Source organism: Hemiscyllium ocellatum, chromosome 25, assembly GCF_020745735.1.
Source record: "Hemiscyllium ocellatum isolate sHemOce1 chromosome 25, sHemOce1.pat.X.cur, whole genome shotgun sequence".
NCBI lineage: Eukaryota > Metazoa > Chordata > Chondrichthyes > Orectolobiformes > Hemiscylliidae > Hemiscyllium > Hemiscyllium ocellatum.
This window is the reverse complement of record NC_083425.1, coordinates 4,855,762-4,882,825: the sequence shown is the minus strand read 5'-3', so window position 1 is coordinate 4,882,825 and position 27,064 is coordinate 4,855,762. Positions and strand designations below refer to the sequence as shown.

The following is a 27,064-nucleotide window of genomic DNA, read 5'->3' as shown; positions in this document are numbered from 1 at the left end:
GCTCGCGTTGCAAAAGAAGTCTTTCACGATAGTTTCCACTCTGGGAAGATCACTGACTATCGGAAACTGTCTGCGTGGATTGTCCTCTGGATTTGTGGAAATGCTAAATGGCATACCAAACCATTTACATTACTCAAACCATGGAGTCGGAAAGCTGCCAGTACCATCCAGCTTCATTCAGCCAGCAAGCATCCTTGCCTGTCGGCTATTTATTTGCCCTTGCAAGTTGTACTAAATTATTTTGATTGGTTTTGCTGGTGAACATTTTCACCACAACTTACTTGCAAGCAATAAAGACAAATTATATATAATATGGGAAAATGTGAAGTTGTTCATTTTGGAGGTAGAACAGAAAATACAGGGTATTACTTAAATGGAGATTGACTATGTAATTCTGAGTTGCAGAGGGATTTATGTGTTCAAGTGCATGAGTCACAAAAAGTTAGTATGGAAGTACAACACATAAGGAGGTTAATGGGATGCTATGCTTTATTGCAATAGAAACTGAACACATGAGTAAGGATGTTATGCTTCAGTCATATGATGCATTGGTGAGACCATATCACAAATAATATTTAGACTTTCAATCTCTGTATTTAAGGTAAGGGTTTAAATGCACAAGCAGTTAGATGGGGTTTTCTTGGTTGATACGTGCAATGAGAAAATTGTTTTCTGAGGAAAGGGACTTTTTCCACTGGGGTAAAAAAACAAGAATGCAGATGCTGGAAACCAGATTCTAGATTAGAGTGGTGCTGGAAAAGCACAGCAGGTCAGGCTGCATCCGAGGAGCAGGAGAATCAACGTTTCAGGCACACGCCCTTCATCAGGAATAGAGCTGGGGCTTTTTCCACTGGGGCTTAGAAGAGTGGAGAGGTGACTTGACTGAAGTATATTAGATCCTGAAAGGTCTTGACAAAGTGGACCAGGAAAGAATGCTTTCTCTTGTTTATCAGTCCTGAACTAAGGGGCACTGTTTTAAAATTAGAGATCACCTTTTCAATACCGAGCTAAAAAATTTGTTTCTCTGAAAATTGCTTGATTTTGGAATACTCTACCTCAGAAGGCAGTGGAGGCAAGGTCTTTGAATATTTTTAAGACAAAGATAGATAGATTGTTGTAAGATGGGAGAATCATGTGTTATTGGCGTAGGGGGGTATGTTAATGTGAAATGCATGGCCTTAATTCAGACATGATCTTATTGAATGGCAGAGCTGGCTTGACGGGCCTAATGGTCTATTTCTACTTGTATTGTGTCTGTTTTTATAAAGTGACAGTTGAGTCTGACCACAAACCATGGAAGCATTTTCTCAAGCCACTACTATCTGCTCCAAAAGCTTCTGCAAATAATATTCTTTGGTTACGGAGACATCGTCTGGCTGTGACCTACAAGCAAGGGAACCAGATGTTCATCATTGACATACCCTCAAGAGCAGCACACCCCATGAAGAAAGTCGAGGATGTTATGACAGTGTGGAATCTTCTAGCTTCAATATGAAGAAGCAGCTCAATGTGCTCTTGTAGTCATTTGTCAACTCAAAAGTGACATTTGAATCTAACAGAGTCGTACTAAAATAAACCAAACTACCCAACAAGATGCAGCTGTCCAGATGTGGCAAGAAGTAGCAGTGATGAAAGGATGGCTTGAAATCTTTAGGTTCATTCTGATGGTCATGTGAACATTTTGGACAAAAATAAAACAGGTCAAGATGGCATATTGTACAAAGGACAGAGAATCATTTTCCCTAAGTAGTTGAGAGATTCGATTGGGTTCCCTAAAGTGTGGAAACAAGTCCACACCAACCCTCTGGAGAGTAACCCACCCAGACTCATTTCCCTACATTTAACCCTGACTAATACACCTAATACTATGGGCAGTTTAGCATGGCCAAGTCACCTAATCTGCACATTTTTTTGGACTGCGGGAGGAAACCAGAGCACCCAGAGGAAATCCACACAGATACAAGAGAATGTGCAAACTCCACACAGACAGTCGTCCGAGGCAGGAATCAAACCTGAGTCCTTGGCACTGTGAGGCAGCAGTGCTAACCACTGAGCCACTGTGCCACCCGATAAGATGTTAAGAGAGATGTTAAAATGCAATCATGCAATAACCAAGGAATTGAGAAGGGTCTGAGAAAGACAAGAGAAGTGCTCTATTGGCCAAACCAATTCCTTGACCACACCAGCCATAGCTGTGCTTGTATTGAATACCAACCCACTTAATCTGTAGAACTGCTGATGAAACATGACATTCCAGACAGACACTGATGAAGCTGGGAGTAGATCTCTTAAGTCTTGCAGGATTTGATTATCTTGTCATCAACATAGACTACTATTTTGACTACAACAATAGCTGGTGAGATTATAGAAAGCCTGAAAGCACACTTTAGTTGTTATAACACTCCAGACATTGTGAAGAATGACAATGACCCACAGTTCATGAATGACAAATTCAGCCACTTCATAATGGATTGAGAAATTCAACACTATGCATCATTTCCACACTATTTCATGTCAAATGGAAAGGCTGAGACAGCAGTTAAAATCAAAAAAAGGAATCAAAGAAATTGAGCAAACCGAACACAGGTGTATATAAGGCAATTCTCACATGGGAAAACAACTACGAAAACTAATGTCACACGACACCCAAACTACTCTTCCAATAGCTATTAAGCCAGAAGTAGTGACAAGCACGAATGAAAAATTTAACAAAAAAAGCAGAAAACAAAAATTTCACTTTAACAAAATTGCCAAATCAATGCTGGAGTTGAGCACTGGAAGGTCGGACAGAACCTTCAATGTTCTCAACAAAAGTCAACATAGATGACAATTTGGGAGATGTACAGGGCAGTTGGCAGCTTGATCATTGTGTCAGAGGTGAACAACCAGATACACTTTCCCAAGTGCCAAACTGGAGAAGTTTGCTATTAATGTACACAACCAATCGTGACAATGTGAAATCACAGACTACAGATCAGTTGCAGAGGTGCACAGCATCTCAGCAGTGGATATGGTTCAACAACAGTTCCTGGAGTAGCAATTGATAAGGGAACCATATTCTCTGGAGAAGGAATACTACCTAGATGAACAGCTAATGACAATACACACTTGTACTAAGAGACTGGCATGATTCAAAGACTGTGCGATGCATTTGCAGAAGCTGTTAAAAATAAATTGCTAATGCAAGAAAACAGTTGTGTCTATAATGAGTAACTCGGGTAACTCAGTATAGATGAAAATGTATGCAATATGTTTCTAAGGAAAGGAGGATTTTTGGATGGAAATGCAATAATGCATTAAAGTGCCTCATGTGACCTCTACCAAGAGGCATTCACTGCAGACATGCATCTTAGATTAGATTACTTACAGTGTGGAAACAGGCCCTTTGGCCCAACAAGTCCACACCAACCCTCTGAAGAGCAACCCAACCAGACCCATTCCCCTACATTTACCCCTTCACCTAACACTACAGGCAATTTAGCATGGCCAATTCACCTAACCTGCACACCTTTGGACTGTGGGAGGAAACCAGAGCACCCGGAGGAAACGTACGCAGACACTGGGAGAATGTGCAACTCCACACAGACTGTTGCCTGAGGCGGGAATTGAACCTGGGTCTCTGGCACTGTGAGGCAGCAGTGCTAACCATTGAGCCACCGTGCCACCCAATTTAATAAAGACACAGTATAAATATTATTCTCGTGAGCTCTTAACAGCAGAGGCTCCAATTTTTGTTCATTACAGGGCTGACCAGGACTCCCTCCTGCATATGTTGCACTCAACATATTTAGCTATAAAATGAATAAATCTTCCTTGGCCTCAAGGAAGACATGAACTCAGAACATCTGTCTCAGAGACAGGGACATAACTCACTGTACTGAAAGATATTGGTCGTAATGAGAAAATCTTATTTGCTCAATGCATTTTAATTTAAAGTTGCACTTCTCAAGAACACAACTAAAATGTTAAGTGAGGAATTAGCGCACGATCATGTACTGCACCAAGACTAACACATGCTTAACTGAAGGTAGCCAATCTTGAGCAACATTATTTACACAGAGGGCAGCAGAGAAAGCACAATTTTAAAATCAAAAGTAAACCAACTGAAACATGAGAAATAAAAAGTCTGACATTTCTCAGTAACTCAGAAATAGCAGACCATGAAACCATTAAACCTACTAGCATCATAGTTTTAAATAAGTCTTCAGATGTACAAAAAGAATCCTATCCAAGTTACCTTTTCGTAAAAAGTTGCTTTTCTTTTGATCCATCAGTTCCTCTGGCACAAAGCTGTAGTTGGACATTTTGTTTTGCTTCATGTTGTTGAATTTGGTTTGGGTCACAATTCTCTCAATGGCATCATCACTGAGTGGCTTTCCCAGGAATTCTTTAAGTTTCAACAAAGCACTTCGCATATCCTGAAAATAAATGTTTTTGTCCTTTTATTAATTAGAAAAAGGTCTTTTTTTTTCTTTTCACATTGTAATCAGCATTACTATCAACTGTCCAATGCTCCAATGCATTCAGCGAGGTGGATTAAATATGCTTATTAGATATCCAAAGGATTTATAGCAATTAAACAAGACTCAAGAGTAAATAGTTGAAACTTTTTTTTTAATCAATGTCAAGCTGATCTCAATTCAAAATCTAGGATATTTCATGGTAATTCATGAGCAAAATAAAAGAAAATCAGCAAGTAAATCATTTCAGTTAAAAACAAAAAAAAATTATATAATGCATTACTGGATTTGAAATGGTAAGTGAAAAAGTAAGTACCTTCAGAATAGTTTTCACATTCTATGCTTTGCATTGGATTGAACATTCATTCAGTCCACAGGTAAGGCCAAAATAAAAGTTACGGATATTGACAGCAAGCTGGTCTATTTACTTACACTTATTCTGTAAAATTCCCTGATAGCAGGACTGAGTGTCTGAGGACCCAAACTGCCACAGCTTTAACTAATTTTGTGTGTCCTGTGTAAGGTGGTAAAATTCTCCCCTCTATCATTAGACCATGACAGATGTACATCACATCATCCTAATACGTACTTGGTAGCAGCTTTCAAGGTCTCATTACCCACTTGTTTATAACTCAGTGTTCCTTTTTAACGATAAATATTTGTTCATTTTAAAATCCAATTTAAGGATATATTCCTTACAATAATACAATGCAATTTTCTTGTGCATATGATGTCCCTACTGACATAATAATTCAAATTACCTTAGATTCCAAACAAAAGTGAATAAATTTATCCCCATAAATCTCAACGTTCGTTCACATTTAGTTGTTATTTCCCCCCACCTCAGCCTGCATGAAAGCAATAAAATGTGATATTCTGAGACTCTACGTGCAATTACTTGTAGCATTCAGAGCCAGAGAAAATGAAAGTAGGGCCAAAAGACAAAGTTGACAGCAATGTGCAACAATTCAAGAAAGGACAACAAAGAGGGTGGCATGGTGGCTCAGAGGTTAGCACTACTGCCTCATTGCACCAGGGACCCAGGTTCGATTCCAGTCTTAGACCACCCTGTCTGTGTGGAGTTTGCACATTCTCCCTGTGTCTGCATGGGTTTCCCTCTGGGTGCTAAATTACCCATAGTATTCAGGGATATGTAAGTGAGGTATGTTGGCTGTATTGGGTTGCAAGGATGGTGTAGGGTCTGGTTAGGTCTGGGTAATATGCACTTTGGAGGGTTGGGCCAAATGGCCTGTTTTCATTCTGCGGGGATTCCTCAAAAGAGTGAGTGCAATAAGACAAGCAACTGAAGAGTGACAGAATACAAGAGAAACCAGTACTGCAAGTAAAAGATCAAGAATCTATAGAGAAGTCCTCATTTGTATCTTGAGTCACCCAGAATATGACATTGGCAAAACATCAGAATATTGTGTTGCAAAAAGTGGAAGATACCTTCACAGTATTGCCCAAACAGCAAAGTAAGATTGCCACCGTTAAGTGTGTAAATAGCAGAATGTTCTAGTGAGAACAACAAAATCAAAATACGTTCCGAAGAACATCGGAAAATATAACAGCTGAGTAGGATTGCCAGGAAATCTTCCCATTTTGGCTCAGGAAAGAAAGAATGAATCAGTCTGTTGTGAAATATTTAATGTTTTCAACAACCACTGTATATTCTCAATGTTACTGTGTATTTTCAGAGTTCTGCAGTTTTTGTCTGTAATAATTGTGACACTTTAGGTATTTATTTCATAGGTTTGGGATAAAAATGTGCAATGAAGCAGACTTGATTAGGGAGCTTAAGCTGAAGAAATTCCTCGGAGGCAGTGACCATAATATGACGGAATTCACCCAGCAATTTGAGGGAGAAGCTAGAATCAGATGTAGCAGGATAACAGATGAAAGGCTTTTGCCCGAAACATTGATGTTCCTGCTCCTCAGATGCTGCCTGATCTGCTGTGCTTTTCCAGCACTACTCCAATCTTGACTCTAACCTCCAGCGTCTGCAGTGCCCACTTCTGCCCTGTAACAGTATTATAATTGAGAAAAGAGAGGAATGATCTGGCCAGAGTTGATTGGAAGGGGAGCCTAGCAGTGGAGCAGCAATAGCAGAAGTTTCTGGAGTTAATTTGAGATGCACAGAAGAAATTTATCCCTAGGGAAAAGAAGCATACTTAGGAGAGGTTACCAAAGGAAGTCAGGGACAGCACAAAAGCAAAAGGAAAAGCAGAGATTAATAAGAAGGCAGAGGATTGGGAAGCCTTTAAAAACCAGCAGAGGATAACTTAAAAAAAAACAGTAAGGGGCCAGGGAGAGAAGATGTAATATGAGAGTAAACTAGATATTAATACAAAAAAGCTTGCAAGAGAATGGGCAAAGAAGTGGCAGATAGAATACACTGTGTGAAAGTATGAGGTTATGCACATTGGTAGAAAGATAGAGGCATAAACTATTTTCTAAATGGGGAAAGGCTTCGGAAATCTGAAACATAAAGAGATCTAGGAATTCTAGTTCAGGAATCTGTTAAGGTTAGCGTTCAAGTTCACTTGATAGTTAGGAAGGCAAGTGCAACATCAGCTTTCAAGGTGAGAATACAAGAGCAGAGATGTACTGCTGAGGCTGCAGCAGGCTCTGGTCAGACTGCATTTGGAATATGGAGAGGAGTTTTGGGCCCTGTATCTGAGGAAGGATATGCTGACCTTGGGAGCGAGTCAAGAGAATATTTACAAGAATGACCCTGGGAACAAAGGACTTGTCAATGTAAGGAGTGGTTGAGTTTTGAAGGATGAGGGGCACGTGATAAAAACTCACAGAATACTGAGAGGCCTGAACAGAATAGACGTGGAGAAGTTTTCCACTTGAAGGAGTGACTAGGAACCATGGGCAGCCTCAGAGTGAAGAGATGACTCTTTAGGACGAAAATGAGGAGGAATTTCTTCAGCCAAAGAAATCTGCATTAATCTGCAGAACTTATTGCCACAGAAGGTTGTAGAGACCAAGTCATTGAGTCTATTTAGGACAGAGATAGATAGGTTCTTGATTAGTAAGAGGATCAATGATTACGGGGAGAAGGCAGGAGAATGGGATTGAGAAATATATCACCCGCGATCGATTGCTGGAGCAGGATTGATGGATGGAATGGTCTAATTCAGTGGCAAAACTATAAACAAACAAAACAAATTGTTCACATACCTGCAATAGTTCTTCATAAGTTAGAAACAAAATGTTATCCTGATCCTTTCTTGGCCACCAACTCTTAATGTGATCAAACCAGGAACCAAACATTACTTTATGAGGGGAAGAAACAGACAAATAAGTGTTAGACATACAAAAACAATTAAGAATCATTAGCTACATCAAGCAAAACACCAGTTTGGTGTCAAAACTCTTAAACCACTTGAGAATTTCTGTTTTAGACTAGTTTCAGGTGAATAGCAAACTTGAGTTTACCAATCCACCCAGCTACCCTGTTTGAGATGAAGTCAAAGGTTGAAGACAGACTTTTGTAATTGAAACAATGTTGAAACTGAGACATGCATCACTGCACATTATATAGGAATAGCATGACTTCTATTTATAGATATGACATGACGTGAACTCAATTGGCCAAATGGCCTCCTGGTTGTAATAACTCTGACATAAATTTTGTTCTCAATATTAGCTGTTAAAATGTCAAACTTAAAGACCAAATCTTTCCTCAACTAAATATATATTCTCATTTCATTGAAAATGATAATTAATTAATGGCTGAAGAAAATTACCCTTTCCCTCCAAGAATTTGTCAATGAACTCCTCAAAGGTCCCTGGGTTCTCCAAAAATGAGGCCATACCGTGATAGTGAAAGGAAGAAACAAGGGCATCCTTTGGATTTCGGGACACATAGACAACCTACAAAAAGGCACAAAGTATCCTTAATATATTAAATTTCAAGAAAATATCTCACTTAGACCATTGCATGTATCTTGATTCAATTCAATGTAGGAGGTGTTCACTAAAATGGACATAGTTATGCCATGATTTCATGGAAGACTAGAAACCGAGAGCTTGTGAGGTCAAATGGAACCATTTCAAGTGAACTTGATTTGGTGATTGTGTGCTGACACCCAAACACAAACAATATGTTTCCAACGCCAAATATGGCTGCAGGAGATGGCTCCAGCAATCTGCATTTGCACATACACAGGTTCTGAAGAAGGGTCACTGGACCTGAAACATTAACTCTACTTTCTCTCTTCAGATGCAGTCAGATGTGCTGAGTCTTTTCCAGCAATTTCTGATTTCACTCAAGTACTATTCGTGGGCTACATGTTGTAAGAGGGTTTTTTTTTGCTCCCATTGAACGATTGGATTACGGGGAGAGGTTTAGGTGAAGTTAGCTTTTAGACTCTGTTCCCAGAATACCGTTCTCAATTCCTGACGTTAACCAAATCTCAAGTGGACCTCAAGTGCAAAGTATTAGTGGAGGACAAAGGGCTCACCATTCATCAATAGCCATATCAACCCTCATTAAGAGAAAGCAGAAACTGATCACAAGAGGCTATCACTATAATGGGTGGTACATGATGTTGCCATTTTATAGAATTCTAGAGAAGTTACCAAGCATATTTTCGCAGCATTTCATAGACAGTAACAGAATATTAAAGTGTGGAAAAAAGCCCCTTTGGCCCATCATGTCTTCATTGGCCGTTAGGCACCTATCTAAAACAAAAACAGAAGTTGTTGGAGAATCTCAGCAGGTCGAGAACATCTGTGGGGAGAAAGTAGAGTTAACATAGAGTCTGGTGACCCTTCATCAGAACTGACAGCAACTGGGAAAAACCTTCAGTATTTATGCTGGAGCCAAAGTGGTAGGGGAGCAATAAGCAGATAGGTGGAGACGGAGCCTAGAGAGATAAACAAGGAACTTATGGATGGCAGACCAGGACAGAAGAAAAGCTGAATAAGTTATTTAAGAAACACCTGGATGAAAATATGAATCATTTTTCACACTAACTTTCTTTCCTAACTTTGTATCATCAGTAAATTTAACCACAATACCATTGGTCTTTTCATGTAAATCATTTATACAAATGTAAAAACTTGAGACCCCAAAACTGACTTCTATGGACATCACTTATGTTATCCTGCTAACATTCAAAAAACACACTTGTCCCTACTGTTTGCTTCCTATTAATAAGGCAACCTTCTATCCATGCGAATATGTTACTGTACACCTTAAGCTTTTACATTTTGCAAGAACTTTTGATGTAGCACCTTACCAAGTACCTTCTGGGAATCCTCTCTCACTGCACTCCCCCCCCCCCCCCACTGTTGTTTCCTGCACCCCCCCCACCGTTGTTTCCTCTGTCCTGAAGTAGACCTGCTACTACAGCCACATCTCCTCCCTCAGTGCCTGCCTATGCAACCGACTTATCCCATATGGATTCCAGACTACATACAGACCATGACCAGGACACCAGTATCTACAGCAAATCCAAAGCCTCCTGAAACGGTTCACCCTCTGGGTCCTCCACTCCACGCTCACAGCTATGCACCACCACCTACTCTCCCTGAAATCAGCCCTACCCCAGCTCAGGGCCGCACTCTCCCAGACCTTCAAAGGACCTCATCCTGAGAAGAATCCACACACTCAACAAACACTTTTCCTCCAGCTTATCAGGCATCAAGGAACAGGAGTACATCGAACGTTTCAGCACTTACCTCCAAACTTGGATAACTCGCCTGGATGAAGAACCCCTCATCTTCTGCCTTAGTACCGTCCAAACACATGGCATCAATGTTGATTTCGCCTGTTTCCTCATTTCCCTTCCCCCCACCTTATTCCAAATCCAACCCTCGAACTTGGCACCATCCTCTTGAACTGCCCTATCTATCTTGCTTCTCCCCTATCCACTCCACCCTCTGCTCCACCCTATCACCATTACCCTCCTACCTTCATCCACCAATCGCATTCCTAGCTAACATCCCCCAGCCCCATGCTCAACCCCCAATTTATCTCTCAGCCCCCTTCCCTCAGCACATTCCTGATGAAGGGCTTATATCCGAACATCTACTCTCCTGCTCCTTGGATACTACCTGACCGGCTGTGCTTTTCCAGTGCCACACTTTTTCATTCTGGAAATCTAAGTCTAACACATCCACTGGTTCTCCTTAATCAACAGCATAAGTTACTTCTTCAAAAAACTTCAATAAATTATTTAAACATGATTTCCCTTTGACAAGGTCATGCTGGCTTGCACGATTATAACAGGGCACTTGGATGAGTTCAAGGTACATTCTAACATTTTCTCCATGACCATTGTTAAGCTAACTGGCCTGTGGTTCCCTGCTTTCTGCCTCCCTCCTTTGTGCCGTTCCCTAGCTACTTCTTTTAAGACCCTAGGATGGAGCCTGGACCTGGGGACTTCTTAACTCACGGTTTTTTTTAATAGATATTTTATTGGAAATTTAACATTTTTACAAGTTTACAAAAATAAAAAAAATCTCAAGTACAAACATTGACATACAATTAAATCTTAAATAAATAATAACCAAAATTTAACAAAAGAAAAATACCGAGAAAAAACAAAACTCAACGAACTACTAATCTAACCTACAACTAACCAGAGTGTATAATTAAGTCTCAAATAAGAAAAAGAAAAAAAAAATGGATAACACAGAAATTGGATAGTGAGATACATGCTCGGAATGTATGAACTGAGCATACAAAATGTTCATTGTAACAAAACCCGTACTCGTGCGGGATTCCTCTCCCAAGGGGCCCGCACCAGCCAGGTCCGCCATCTCAATTAAATAAAACCCTTTGTTAGGATAGCTGAAATATCTGTATTTATATAATTCAAGAAGGGCTACCATATTTTATGGAGTAATGCGGTCTTTCGGTGCACCATATTTGTAAGGAAGTCAAGGGGGATACATTCCATGATTAATCTGGGCCAATTTGAAAGTCCGGGGGGCCCTCAGCCACCCAGTTTACCAAAATATTTGTCCTTGCACAGAAAGAGAGAATAGAAAATAATCTCTTCCCGTGCATATCCAGGGAGGGTAAGTTCGAAAAGCCCAAAAGGAGAGATACAGGGTCCACTTTAATTTTCATTCCTAAAATTTCTGTCAGGGTACTTGCTACTTTAGTCCAATATCTACAGATCTTATGACAGGTCCATAGGCAATGTACAAGAGTGCCCACCTCTATTTTACATTTGGGACACATTGGAGATGCTCCTGCCTTAAATTTTGCCAATCAATCTGGTGCTTTATGGGCCCTATGAAGTATCTTCAGCTGGATAGCCTGGGTTCTGTTGCAGATGGTGATTCTTCTGGTGTTTTTCCCAAATGTCATTCCACGTTTCGATAGAGATTTCTAGCCCCAAATCCTGATCCCATGTTTTAAGCAGATTGTCCATATCTCCCGATACTTCATGTAATAAATGATACATAGTACTGACGGAAGATACCCCCATTGGCCATAGCACTCTACGTTCTCTATCTGATTTGTAAAGACCATCTAATAACGTAGTCTTCTTCTATGTGTAATCACGAATTTGGAAGTATCGAAAGAGGTTTCTATTACGTAATCCGAATTTCTGACGCAGCTGTTCAAAAGACAGCAGGACCCCTTCTTAAAACAGATCCCCTAAACGGGAGATACCCCTGGATCTCCAGAGTTTGAAAGTGGCATCTGTAAGCCCCGGTTGGAATTCCCATGCTCCCACTATCGGAGCATAGGGGGATGTTCTATGAGAGTTGCCCTCATTTTGCCGCATTATATTCCAAGCTTTAATTGTGTTTAGTATAATAGGGTTTTTACAGTGGTCCGTAATGATTTTCCTCTTGTCTGAAAATAAAAGGTTAATAAGTGGGCATTTTACTTGAGAAGCCTTGATGTCCAGCCAGATTGATTGCGGGTCAGACAAGACCAATCAGCTATGTAACTTAATAGGGAACTTAACTGATATTTCCTAAAATCTGGGAAATCCAATCCTCCCCTTGCCTGTGGAAGCTGTAGCTTCTTCAGCTTAATGAGAGGCCGTCTATGATTCCAGATTAAAGGAACCCAACCAGCCATATAATTTACGTAGTGCCAGCCTCGGCAGCGTCACCGGAAGCATTCTCATAGGGTATAGGAGACGGGGCAGGACATTCATTTTAATTAGTGCTATTCTACCCAACCAGGAAATTGGAAGGTCTCCCCTTCGCTGGATAACTGACCAAATACTGGGGTAATAAAAATGCCTAAATATAAGAAACCCTCCAGGGACCACCAAAAGGGGAAGTGGGATCCGTCCAATAAGTGGGATATACTAGCAAGGCCACCCATTGGCATAGCCTCTGATTTTGAGAAATTAATTTTATCACCTGAGAATGCACTAAATGTATTAATAACTTGGATTAAGCGAGCACGGACATCAGAGGATTACTGAGGAATAGAAGAACATCATCTGCATAAAATTACCCTTTATGTTTACCTATACCAATCCTCGGGGCCGATATATTAGGATCAGCCCGTACAGCTTCTGCTAGTGGTTCAATTATTAGCGTAAATAACAATGGCGAGAGAGGACATCCCTGATGGCAGCCCCTATCCACACTGAAGCTATCCGAGCCTAATCCATTGGTAATCACAGCTGCTTTGGGATCACTATACAATGTTGAGACCCATTTGGTAAACACCTTTCCAACGCCAAACTTTCCAATGAGTAAAACAAATATGACCATTCAACCCTGTCGAATGCATTTTCTGCGTCTAATGAGATTACTACTCCTGGAACCTTTCCCTGATGGCAGGCTTGAATCACATTCAAAACCCTTCTGACATTATTGGATGATCTACGGCCCTTAATAAACCCTATCTGATCATCCTTTATAATATGTGGCAATACCCTTTCTAGCCTCAATGCTAACGTTTTAGAGAGGATTTTAAAATCTACATTTAGCAAGAATATTGGTCTGTATGACGCACAATCTTCTGGGTCCTTTCCTTTTTTAAGGATGAGAGATATTTGCCTCTTTCAGCGAAGGTGGGAGACAGCCCTGACTGTATGCGTAGTTATACATGTCCATAAGGGACCAGAGCTGAAAATGTGTTGCTGGAAAAGCGCAGCAGGTCAGGCAGCATCCAAGGAGCAGGAGAATCAACGTTTCGGGCATGAGCCCTTCTTCAGGAATGAGGAAGGTGTGCCAAGCAGGCTAAGATAAAAGGTAGGGAGGAGGGATTTGGGGGACGGGCGTTGAAAATGCGATAGGTGGAAGGAGGTTAAGGTGAGGGTGATAAAGTGAGGGTGATAGGCCGGAGTGGGGGTGGGGGCGGAGAGGTCAGGAAGAAGATTGCAGGTTAGGAGGGCGGTGCTGAGTTCGAGGGTTGGGACTGAGACAAGGTGGGGGGAGAGGAAATGAGGAAACTGGAGAAATCTGAGTTCATCCCTTGTGGTTGGAGGGTTCCCAGGCGGAAGATGAGGCGCTCTTCCTCCAGCCATCGTGTTGCTATGGTCTGGCGATGGAGGAGTCCAAGGACCTGCATGTCCTTGGTGGAGTGGGAGGGGGAGTTGAAATGTTGAGCCACGGGGTGGTTGGTCCGGGCGTCCCAGAGGTGTTCTCTGAAAAGTTCCACAAGTAGGCGGCCTGTCTCCCCAATGTAGAGGAGGCCACATCGGGTGCAGCGGATGAAGTAAATGATGTGTGTGGAGGTGCAGGTGAATTTGTGGCGGATATGAAAGGATCCTTTGGGGACTCGGAGGGAAGTAAGGGAGGAGGTGTGGGCACAGGTTTTGCATTTCTTGTGGTTGCAGGGGAAGGTGCCGGGAGTGGAGGTTGGGTTGGTGGGGGGTGTGGACCTGACGAAGGAGTCAGCATCTGCAGTCCTTACTTTCGCCCATAAGTGGACCAGCCAATATTCCTGTAAATTCTTTATAGAATTCAGCTTGAAAACCATCTGGGCCAGGTGCCTTACCATTCTGAAATTGCCTGATTGCGTCAAGTATTTCTTGAACTGTTAGGGGAGCATTCAAGACCGATACCTGTTCCGGAGTTAGGTCCGGAAAGGTCAAATTTTTAAAAAATGATTGCATCCTCCTGGTCCTGTCTTCACAATCCTGCGATTTATATAAATCAGAATAAAATTTTCTAAAGATTGCTTTAATCCTTTTATGATCATGAGTCAAAATACCCGTACTTTCCTTGATTAATGTGATAGTTTGAGGGGTCTTTTTTCTCTTTGCAAGAAATGCTAAGTATCCACCAGGTTTATCACTAAATTCATATAACCTTTGTTTTGCAAATAATATTTCCCTCTTAGCCGTTTGGGTAAGCGTGGTGTTTAGAGCTGTCCTAAGGGCCGTAATCCTTTGTAATTTGATAATAGAAGGTCTGTCAGTGTATGCTGTTTCAGCCACTTTTAGCGAGCTTCGAGCAGATGCTGTTGTTCTCCCTTTAATTTTTTCTGGGTCGCTGAGTAGGAGATGATCAAATCTCGCGCGTAAGCTTTGACGGTCTCCCACATCATTGATGGGTTGCTAGCCGTTCCTGAATTAATTTCTAAAAAAGTTTTAAATTCTTGAGAGAAGTACTTTACAAATTTACTATCTTTCATCAGGAAGGGGTCCATACGCCAATGCCGAGGGATGTCTCATTGTTCCTTGCCTTGATTTCCATATATACAGCAGCGTGGTCGGAAATTGCTGTACTACCTATTTTACAGGATGATATGGAATTTAAAAAAATCGAGGGGGCAAAAAAACATATCAATTCTGGTATGACATCTATGTGGATTGGAGTAAAAAGAAAAATCTCTGCCCTGTGGATGAAGACATCTACACACATCGACTAGTCCTAATTCTTTGTTCAAATCCACCAATTGTCTGGATCTGGGGGATACTCCTGCAGTACTCTTGGGGATCCTATCTATTTCTGGATCCATAATACAATTATAGGGGGAGACTTTAATTGTATGACGGGCACCGAGAGCCATCAATTTTGAGAAGGCTTCCGTTATAAATTTAAAAGGATGTGCGGGGGTAATACAAATTTAAAATCCCATATTCCTCTCTATTTAGAAGGACTTTAATCAGAATATATCATCCAGATTCGTTTTTTATCTGATTTAGAATTTTGAAAGGGAAATTCTTCCAAACAAGAATAACAACTCCCCTGCTTTTTGAGCTAAAAGAAGAAAAAAAGGCCTGATCAAATCCATCCTCCTAGAGACAGAGGTAAAATAGAATAAGGTAACCACCTCGCCCCACCAACATTAACTTGACCCCCCCCCGGCCTATATAATATATATATATGAGAAAATTGTTAAGTAGAGAACAAATAAATACATCCCTCTCCCCACCCCCCAAGATAATATTAAACAGTAAGGTAAAAAGAAAGGGGGGGATATAAACCAGAGTGGGGGGGGGGCGAGGCAAACCAACATCAATTATCTCTTACAATTTATCCAAGAGAGTTTAAAAATTCCTTGGCCTTTTCCGGCGATCTGAAGTTATACACGGATCCTTCATGGTTAAAGCGTAGCGTAAGGAGTACTGAATATTTAAGTCCCTTAAACACTTCTTCGCCTCATCAAATGCCTTCCTCTTTCGGACCAGAGCTGGGGAAAAGTCCTGGAATATCATGATCTTGGATCCTTTATAGATCATGGCTTGGGGATCTTTTCCAAGATTTCTAGAGGCATCTAGGAGTATCTGCCTCTCCTTATAGCTCTGCAGCCAAACAGGACCGGCGTGGGCGCTGGTTCGAACCAGGCCTGTGTATTGTGACCCGGTAGGCCCACCCCACCCTTACCTGGCCTGATCCAGCCTCCAGATTTAAAAGCTGTGGAAGCCACTGCTCAAGGAACGCTGTAAGCTGGCCTTCCTTTTCCCGTTCGGGAAGGCCCAGCAAATGAATATTTTATCGATGACCTCGATTCTCGAGGTCATCAATGTGGTTCTCTAAGGTCCGGACTTGCTGTTCGAGAATCTGGACCCGATCCACGGCTGATTGTGCTGTAGTTCCGGAGGTCGCAGCCTTTAGCTCCGCCCCTCCGACTTGGCGCTCGATTTCCTTAATACCTATGTCATGCTTTAGCAGCGCAGCCGAGAGTGAGTCCCATCGACTTCGGGATTCTTTAATAAAAGTGTCGATCTTCGCATCAAGTTTGGAGATTATTTCCATGAGGCTCGTCACTGTAGGTAAGTCCCCCGGGGCGGCTGCGGACGCCTCTGCTGCAGCTGGGGAGGATTGGGAGGGGAGGGGTTCCTGTTTGCTGAGAGCTGAGGGCTCCCTTCCCTTTAGTCATTTTTACTGAAGATTAAATTATTTAAATTCAATACTAAACAATTAATTACATTAAGTAAAAGCTATTTTAAATGATTTAGTGAGTGTGGTGGGGGCGGGTGACCACTTTGCCCAAGTCTTGGGAGGAGCACTGTAGACTCAGACTTGCTGGGTTGCCGCCATCTTGGATCCCTTCTAACTCACGGTTTGACTAATTTACTCAGTACTGCTTCCCTGTAATTAGAATTTTCGAGTTCCTCCTTCCTTTTCAATTCCTGATTTACAGCTTTTTTTAAGATGCAGCTTGTATCCTCTCTAGTGAAGTCTGCTGCAAAATATCTGTTCAATTTGTCCACCATCTCTTTATCCTACTTTACTGACTCTTCAGGCGCACTTTCTTTCGGACCAACACTTACTTTCTCTTTTAAAAAAAATGTAGAAATATTTCTAATTTGTTCTTATATTCTTGGTTAACTTTCTCTTGTACTCGGGTAACTTTTTGTTGAATATTAATGTTTTGGTTATTCTTTACTTTTTTGAATATTCTGTCCAATTTTCTGACCCGCCATCAGTCTTTGCACAATTCAATGTCTTTTCTTTGAGTCTGATACTACTTTTGACTTTTTTAGTTAATGGATAGCAGGTCTGCACTTAGAACTTGTCTTATTTTTTGGAAAGAATCTATTTTGCGCTTTCAGGAACATCCTTTCAAATGTTTGCCACTGCATCTCTATTGATCTATCTCTTAACTTTCATTTCCAGCTCACTGTTTCTATTGGGATCAAGCCTCCAAGATACACTGAAAACACTTTTACATAATGGAAAATAGATATAGCAGCCATGATGGAATATTGTACAATTTCATACAGAACCACACGGATATCCAAGTATCAAGATTAGATGCCATCTGCAGCGAACATAATTAGGAGCTGTACTCATATAACTAACTGCACTCTTGACAATCATGATTCTGTAACACCACAAAAGACCTACTCCAGATGGCTCTTTATAGTACAGAACTCATATTGTCTTCATGCCAGAAATTCTGAGCAATGATTCAAATCCTCCATGATTAGTTCAAGCTTCATTATCCCTGCAATTTAGGCTGTCCAATAGTGGGACTCTAATTTGGAGTTAACTTATTTCAGATAGCCAAAACCAGCACTACTGACTTTGAAACAGTATAGCAGTAAAACACATCTACAACAGTAGTCCAGAACTTATGAAATCAATTTATTATTCTTGTAGCTCGTGGTCCTTTCATCATGTAAGCATGCTGAATGGTAGCATACAGGTGCTTTGGTTTCAAATGTTAAAAAAGAAAGGTGTACACTGCAGAGCCATCCAAAAGAACCAGACAGTTAATGCAGTCTAATTTTTCTGACTACTGATTTCAGATTTCATGAAGCAAACAAAACAGTAAGCACAATACAAGGTTTCAGTTAATTCCTTAACATAGTGGCATATGACAAGGAGTACTTTCAGGTGATGACCTTTTTGAGTACTTCAGAAATCATGAAATTTTACTGTAGTCAAATTTTAAGTATCACTTATTGTTCTAATGGATACTGTAACTTTCTTGGTAAACAAGGTCTTCATCACCACTATTCTCCATAAGGTCCAGAGAGCCTTCTAAATTCTGGTAGATTAACTAGTCACTGCTAATAGTAAACATTGTCTCCTCTTTAAGCTTCCTTCATTTATGCTCAGCAATATTGGTAAACATAAGCTCGCTATCACAAAACTGATCTGTTAACAAACAGGAGACATTGAGGTCTGCAGATGCTGGAGATCAGAGTTGAGAGTGTGTTGCTGAAAAAAGTACAGCAGGAAAATTGACGTTTCAGGTCAGAGCCCTTCATCAGGAACGAATGTCAACAAACATTCAATTACGGAAGGTCTGAATTCCCAGACAATGCTTTACATTCCAAGCACCTCTATGTCTGTGAAATGTTCACTACTTCAGTTCCTCATCGAGGCAAACATCCAGTCCAGGAGACCCAGTGCTCCACGGTTTGTTGGAGGTACCACATTTCAAATGAGACACTTAACTAAGGCCATATCTGTCCTCTCAGGTGAATGTACAACTTCCTATCGCACTATTTCAAAGAGTAAACAAGTTAAATACAGAATTAGAAAAAATGCTGGAAATATTCCAATCAGACAGCATTTGTGCAGAGAAACTGAGTTTATATTCCAGGCCATAATAACCTTTATCAGATGAAGCATTAATCTGGTTTTCCTGCACAGATGCTATCTGATTTGGTGAACGTTTCCAATATTACACATCTACACTACTTTGTTTTTGTGTTGGAACTACTTTCAGGGTCCTGCCCAATATTTATGACTCAACATCATAAAAACAGAATATCTATCCTGAAACACCATCAATTCTGCTGCACCCCTTCCTTTAGCATTGCTGAAAACTTGATAGCGAGAAATATTAGGAATGTATTCCTAGCCTTATTTGAACCATGACTTTAATGTAACCATCTAGGAGAAAGTGAGGACTGCAGATGCTTTAATGTAACCATGTCATATATAACAATTTTTACTTGCTAGTCACCAGCCCTTTTGTTCAACTATGGATATTGACTTAAAATTTCCTTCCTCATTTTGTTCTCCTCAATGTAGTATTTGGAAGCTTTTGGGGTATTTCTATTTTTATTATTGTTTATATCCATCTGTCCTCTGATTTCATTTCCGCTCCTATCAGTTCTACATTTAGAAGAAAAAAAAACTTCACCTTTGCTTTTGATGTATAGAAGGATTTTGGCATCATATGATAAGTCAGATGTGTTGTAATAAGCCGGGGTGATGGTCTGTTTTCCAACAGTGATTTACCAGTCTTTTGCTCTAACCATGGAACACGTTGCCAGTTTGGGACAGTGTGCACTGGTGTCAGATCCCCGTTGCTGTAAACTAATGGCAATATTTCTTGCAGCCAAGTGGTACCTGTTCATAAAAAAATTGTACAAGTTATTTGAATGTAAAAGACCAAAAAAAGAAGCACTTCTATTGTTTCATGCACAAAAAAGGTATAAAAAAAGGCCCTTCAATTCAAGCCTGTTCCTTTTATACATCACGGCTCTTTCCCATCGCGTGTTTGCCTGAAATAAAGCATTACACAATTGCTCTACGTTCGGTGAAGCAAAACTCTTATCGACAAAATCTAAAGTTGAATATTGCAGTGGCAAAAAAAATCAGTTATATTTTGTGTGCTACAAGCAGCACAGTAAGGATTAATTCACACAGCACAACAACAAGGACACCAGACTACCTGAGTATGAGCGGAAAAATGTGTTGCTGGAAAAGCGCAGCAGGTCAGGCAGCATCAAAGGAGCAGGAGAATCGACATTTCGGGCATGAGCCCTTCTTCAGGAATGAGGAGGGTATGCCAAGCAGGCTAAGATAAAAGGTAGGGAGGAGGGACTTGGGGGAGGGGCGTTGGGAATGCAATAGGTGGAAGGAGGTTAAGGTGAGGGTGAGAGGCTGGAGAGGGGTTGCAGGCGGAGAGGTCGGGAAGAAGATTGCAGGTCAAGAAGGCAGTGCCGAGTCCGAGATGGGGAGGCAGGGGAAATGAGGAAGGTGGAGAAATCTGCATTTATCCCTTGTGGTTGGAGGGTTCCTAAGCAGAAGATGAGGCACTCTTCCTCCAGGCATCGTGTTGCCATGGTCTGGCAATGGAGGCGGCCAAGGACCTGCATGTCCTTGGTGGAGTGAGAGGGGGAGTTAAAGTGTTCAGCCACAGGGCGGTTGCGTTGGTTAGTGCAAGTGTCCCAGAGGTGTTCTCTGAAACGATCCGCAAGTAGGCGGCCTGTCTCCCCAATGTATAGGAGGCCACATCGGGTGAGGGGGGAGATGTGGGCGCAAGTTTTGCATTTCCTGCGGTTGCAGGGGAAGGTGCCGGGAGTGGCGGTTGGGTTGGGGTTTGGTACAGTAGGTAGAATAACTGTTTTCACTGGCAGAAGAACTGGTAATCAGGACTCAAATTTAAATGTGATAAAAGTTCCAAAGGGAAAATTAAGAAATGTATTTTCCACTCACAGACTTGATTAGAATGAATTGTCTAAACGTTTGGTGAATGCCAATTTTCAAAGATATATTTTTAAGGGAAAAATTGGATGGTGATGAGGCAAGGGAGCTGAATCATTCAGTACTTTTTCAGTATAAGGTCAAAGAGGTGAAAATAGATTTTATAGAAGTTTTCAAAATTTTGATGAGTCTGCGCAGAGTGGATTGGGATGAACTTACCACTTGTAAATGGATGGAGAACCAAAGGAGACAGTTTTAGAGTGTTTGCAAAAGAAAGAAACGCGAGGCCAGAGAAAAGTAACTTGAACATACATTGCCTGGCAGTGTCATGGAGGTATGTTTAACTGAGGCATTCAAGAGGACAACGTTTCTGTTTAAAATAATTATCTAGGGGAAAAGGCAGGAGATTGAAGGCAGGTTAGACAGCTCAGAGAGTTAGTACAGACAATGAAGAGCCAAATAGCCACCTTCTGCACCGTAATAAATCTGTTATTCTGTGTAATCTGTTTTGTGTTTTTTCAGGGTAAAAACAATGACTGCAGATGCTGGAAGTAAAAAATGAGGTCTGCAGATGCTGGAGATCACAGCTGAAAATGTGTTGCTGGTCAAAGCACAGCAGGCCAGGCAGCATCTCAGGAATAGGGAATTCGACGTTTCGAGCATAAGCCCTTCATCAGGAATCTTTCCTGATGAAGGGCTTATGCTCGAAACGTCGAATTCCCTATTCCTGAGATGCTGCCTGGCCTGCTGTGCTTTGACCAGCAACACATTTTCAGCTGCAGATGCTGGAAACCAGATTTTGGATTAGTGGTGCTGGAAGAGCACAGCAGTTCAGGCAGCATCCAACGCTGCTCCTCAGATGCTGCCTGAACTGCTGTGCTCTTCCAGCACCACTCATCCAAAATTTGTGTTTTTTCAACTTGGCCCCCCCCCCCATATCAACGAGTGCAGGAAATAAAACAGGCATTCTAGCTGGTTTGAGCAACTGGAGAATCAACTAAACATGTTGCAATCTCCAAACAAATCCAAAGTAATAGCAGTCCACAGATGATGTAACACCAGCTGTGTCCAAAAATGGAACTTCTTCTTTTGATTAAACTTTATGGTTAAAGTCTCCGAAGTTGACATTCTAAGTTTCAGTTCGTGGTTAAAGTCATAAGCTTTTGAGAGGTGCTACCCCTTTGTCAGGTCGCCCACGACAAAAAGCAAGCAACTAAAAACTCAATTCCCTCACTGAAAATCTATAAATGGACTTTAGGAAAATGACAAAAAAGACCAAGGTTGGACCCAAGAGAAAGATATATAGATTAATTACTTACAGTGTGGAAACAGGCCCTTCGGTCAAACAAGTCCACACCAATCCTCCTAAGAACAACTCACCCAGACCCATTCCCCTACATTTACCCCTTCACCTAACACTACGGGCAATTTAGCATGGCCAATTCACCCTAACCTGCACATCTTTGGACTGTGGGAGGAAACCCACGCAGGCACGGGGAGGATGTGCAAACTCCACATAGACAGTTGCCCGAGGCGGGAATTGAACCCGGGTCTCTGGTGCTGTGAGGCAGCAGTGCTAACCACCGTGCCACCCCCTAATAATATACCTTAATCTTTAGGTTTTGGAACAACAATCAGATAGCACTTTGTATATAATATTCCAAAATTAGTAACTGGAACCTAACCCACACAATATTCTTTCCTTCCTCGTTTTTGTTACATGCCTCTGTGTGGAGTTTGCACATTCTCCCCGGGTCTGCGTGGGTTTCCTCCGGGTGCTCTAGTTTCCTCACAGTCCAAAGATGTGCAGGTCAGGTGAATTGGCCGTGGGAAATCACCTGTAGTGTTAGGTAAGGGGTAAATGTAGGAGAATGGGTCTGGGTGGGTTGCGCTTCAGTGGGTCGGTGTGGACTTGTTGGGCCGAAGGGCCTGTTTCCACACTAAGTAATCTAATCAAATCAAAGAATCCCTACAGTGGGGAAAGAGGCCATTTGGCCCATCGAGTCACACTGACCCTCCAAACAGCATCCCACCCAGATCCACACCCCAAATCCCCGTAACCTCATCAATGGCCAATACACAGGGAGGATGTGCAAACTCTCCAGGGACGGTCAGTGGGATCGAACCCGGCTCCCTGGCGCTGGAACCACTCAGCCCGGCCTTAGTGAAAAACTTCGCAGCTGCAAAAGGCTTTCCCTTTAGAATTGATGTCTGTACCCAAACCCAGAGAGTGAAGAAAAACAAAGGACAGCGTTAACGATCACTGACTGGAAATAATCTCAGCGCAGTCTGTTTGGGAGTTACCTGATTTGGGGTAAGTGACAATAAAAACATCATCGTCCCGAACTTGGAATTCCTCCCGGGCGTATCTCAGGCTTTCTTCCGAGTGAACATGGCTGGGCCATAACAGCCCCTCAAACACAATGTTCAGCTGCGCCTCACTCATGTCTTGTTCTTCCCACAAGGTACAGGAACACCTTTGTGAAAGCCGCTGCCTGATTTCTCTCACTAATCCCCGCCGTTAAATTTTGTTTTCTGCTGCAAGCGGTGCGTTTAACCAGCGGTAAACTCACTTTCGAAATCGTATTCAGCTTTGGGCTGTCCTGGGGAGGGGTCACTGAACTCGAAATGTTAACTCCTTTTTGTTCTCTCTCCACAGATGTTGTTAGACTTGCTGGTTTTGTCTCAGGAGGAGACTGCTCTACACTGAGCGTCACATTATTCTGGCAACAGTAAATCAAGTGCCCAGCTCAGGAGGGGATTCTTACAGACACAAATGGACCATCTTAAACCAGCAGACTTACAAGTGACCATTTAAACCATATTTCCTTGTATATTAGCCAAAGTGATTCACTGTATTTAATTCCTAATTTTGTAAAATGAGAAACAATTTTCTGATCAGCCTATTCAAAGATGCTCTGGAGTAGGGAGTAATTGAGTCAAGATTAGTGTGGTGCTGGAAAAGCACAGCAAGTCAGGCAGCATCCGAGGAGCAGGAAAATCGACGTTTCAGGCAAAAGCCCTTCATCAGGAATCCTTTTGCCCGAAACATCAATTTTCCTGATCCTCGGATGCTGCCTGACCTGCTGTGCTTTTCCAGCACCACACTAATCCTGACTCTGACCTCCAGCATCTGCACTCCTCACTTTCACCTAGGTAGTACTTGAATCCAGGCTTCCAATCTCAGAGGTAGGGATACTACCACAACATTCTAATTTTTTGCTGATTAAAATAGTATCAAACTCATGTTTCTACAGTTTATATAGTTACAAGCATTCTTCAGTTTCTGGATTCGTGGTGCTGGAAGAGCACAGCAGTTCAGGCAGCATCCAAAGTGCAGCAAAATCGTCGTCTTGGGCAAAAGCCCTTCATCAGGAATAAAGGCAGAGAGCCTGAAACGTGGAGAGATAAGCTAGAGGAGGGTGGGGGTGGGGAGAGAGTAGCATAGAGTACAATGGGAGAGGGGGGGAGGGGATGAAGGTGATAGGTCAGGGAGGGGAGGGTGGAGTGGATAGGTGGAAAAGGAGATAGGCAGGTAGGACAAGTCCGGACAAGTCATGGGGACAGTGCTGAGCTGGAAGTTTGGAACTCGGATGAGGTGGGGGAAGGGGAAATGAGGAAGCTGTTGAAGTCCACATTGATGCCCTGGGGTTGAAGTGTTCCGAGGCAGAAGATGAGGCGTTCTTCCTCTGGTGGTGAGGGAGCGGTGGTGAAGGAGGCCCAGGACCTCCATGTCCACGGCAGAGTGGGAGGGGGAGTTGAAATGTTGAGCCACGGGGCGGTGTGTTTGTTTGGTGCGGATGTCCCGGAGATGTTCCCTAAAGCGCTCTGCTAGGAGGCGCCCAGTCTCCCCAATGTAGAGGAGACCGCATCGGGAGCAACGGATACAATAAATGATATTAGTGGATGTGCAGGTAAAACTTTGATGGATGTGGAAGGCTCCTTTAGAGCCTTGGATAGAGGTGAGGGAGGAGGTGTGGGCGCAGGTTTTATAGTTCCTGCGGTGGCAGGGGAAAGTGCCAGGATGGGAGGGTGGGTTGTGGGGGGGGCGTGGACCTGACCAGGTAGTTACGGAGGGAAATGTCTTTTGCGGAAGGCGGAAAGGGGTGGGGAGGGAAATATATCCCTTGTGGTGGGGTCTTTTTGGAGGTGGTGGAAATGTTGGCGGATGATTTGGTTTATGCGAAGGTTGGTAGGGTGGAAGGTGAGCACCAGGGGCGTTCTGTCCTTGTTACAGTTGGAGGGGTGGGGTCTGAGGGCAGAGGTGCGGGATGTGGACGAGATACGTTGGAGGGCATCTTTAACCATGTGGGAAGGGAAATTGCTAATGAACAATGAAAATTATTTATAAAGTAAAAATATGTGTATGAATAAGGTGTGTGAAATCATCCCCAAAATAATATTGCATATACTCAAGTCTTCGTCGATCTCATGTATAAGTCTATCCCTTATTTTGGCAAAAATCTTGTACTTTCCATACATCTTGTGTATAAGTCGACCACACTATACCACATTATAAACCACTTATGAAGGGAACTACAAAGGTTCCCATTAACCCACTTAAATGAAATTGCATTCATTCATTCATACTAGGAACTCTACTCATCGCTCTTTGGTTCCTACACAGTGTCACTATTCATTCATTCAGTCGTAATTCTATTTACTGCACTTCAGAGCAGTCAAACTTGGCATCAATCTCCTGCTGTTTCCCTTAAATAATTATTTTAAATAGAAACAATGCCCTCTTGAATGCCTCAATTAAACATACACACTTCCAGGCAATGTGTTCCATAGAGTAAAAAGTGAGGTCTGCAGATGCTGGAGATCAGAGCTGAAAATGTGTTGCTGGTTAAAGCGCAGCAGGTCAGGCAGCATCCAAGGAACAGGAAGTTCGACGTTTCGGGCATAAGCCCTTCATCAGGAATGAAGGGCTTATGCCCGAAATGTCGAATTTCCTGTTCCTTAGATGCTGCCTGACCTGCTGCGCTTTAACCAGCAACACATTTTCAGCAATGTGTTCCACATCCTAACTATTCCTTGTATTCAAATTGGCCTCACATTTGTTTCTTTTGCAAACATCCCTCACTGTCCCCGAACTGCACTTGGTTTACTACGAGACATTTTGATTCATTCTTTCAGTCAGACCGGGACTAAGGCTATTGTTACTTATTGCACTTTGTTCACTATGCATTCAAAAGTTAACATCATTAAAAAGTTAATCATTTCAATTGCGTCATTATATCTGAATAAAAGTGAGATATGTGAGCTACACATATCTTTAATTATTTGACAAATTTGTTAATGTTGTTGAGATTCATAACATACGAGAGTAAATGGGACAGAGACAGAAGAATTTGGTGGGAAAGTTAAAGATACTTACACATTCAGAATTTAATAAATGTTTCGTTTTGAGTGCGCCATTATACCAAGCCATGACCATGTTGGTATAGCATGGTGACTTTGCAGGATTTCAATGAATCTATGACATGTTAAATTTTCACACCAGTCTCTTGCTTTTATTTGGTAATTACCTTTCCCATAATTCATTGTGTTTTTCCTCTTTACCCTGGATTGGTTGAGCGATCAAATCAACTTTTGCTAATGATACGGTATTTCAAACTGCAGCATGAATTTCAGCCCATCAAAACCTGTGCCCATATCGAACTTCTAAATTGAACCTTTGAAAATAGTCATAAAAGTTTGATCTATACATGAGTATATACGGTATGTGCAGCTGAAATGGCATTACATTCAGTCTGGGACTAGGTACCAATTTCTGTTGGTAGCATTTAATTTAGTCATATATAGCAGATAGAGGAAAAAGTTTGAATTTGATCTATTGTCACATGTACCCAGATACAGTGAAGAGTGTTGTTTTGTGTGCTATACAGGCAGATTGCATCATACAAAGTGCATCAGGGTAGCAGAACAGAGTGTAAATACAGTGTTACAGCTGCAGGGAAAGTGTAGAGAGAGATAGATCGACATTAACATTTGAAAGGTCCTTTCATAAGTCTGATAACAGGGGGGAAAGTAGCTATTCTTGAATCTTTTTGTAAGTGTAATCAAACTTTTATATCTCCCGCCTGATGGAAGAGCGTGTAACCGGGGTGGGAGGGGTCTTTGATTATGTTGGTTGCTTTCCAAGGCTGAGGGAAGGGTAGGCAGAGTCAATGGGCAGCTGAAAATGTGTTGCTGGTCAAAGCACAGCAGGCCAGGCAGCATCTCAGGAATAGAGAATTCGACGTTTCGAGCATATTCCTGAGATGCTGCCTGGCCTGCTGTGCTTTGACCAGCAACACATTTTCAGCTGTGAT

General features: G+C 42.0%; 1 protein-coding gene across 1 annotated transcript in view; it reads right to left on the bottom strand.

Annotated features, from left to right (window-relative positions):
• Window positions 1-23,425, bottom strand: part of LOC132827901 (sulfotransferase 2B1-like) — a 32,937-nt gene extending 9,512 nt beyond the window's left edge. Inside the window, exons 1-5 of the mRNA XM_060844686.1 lie at window positions 23,052-23,425; window positions 19,459-19,667; window positions 8,219-8,345; window positions 7,650-7,744; window positions 4,238-4,418 (exon numbers count right to left, since the gene is read on the bottom strand). Of these exons, the coding sequence (XP_060700669.1) occupies window positions 4,238-4,418; window positions 7,650-7,744; window positions 8,219-8,345; window positions 19,459-19,667; window positions 23,052-23,193 (754 nt within the window). The 5' untranslated portion in view covers window positions 23,194-23,425. The remainder of the gene's footprint in view (window positions 1-4,237; window positions 4,419-7,649; window positions 7,745-8,218; window positions 8,346-19,458; window positions 19,668-23,051) is intronic.
• Between the last annotated feature and the right edge of the window lie 3,639 nt (window positions 23,426-27,064).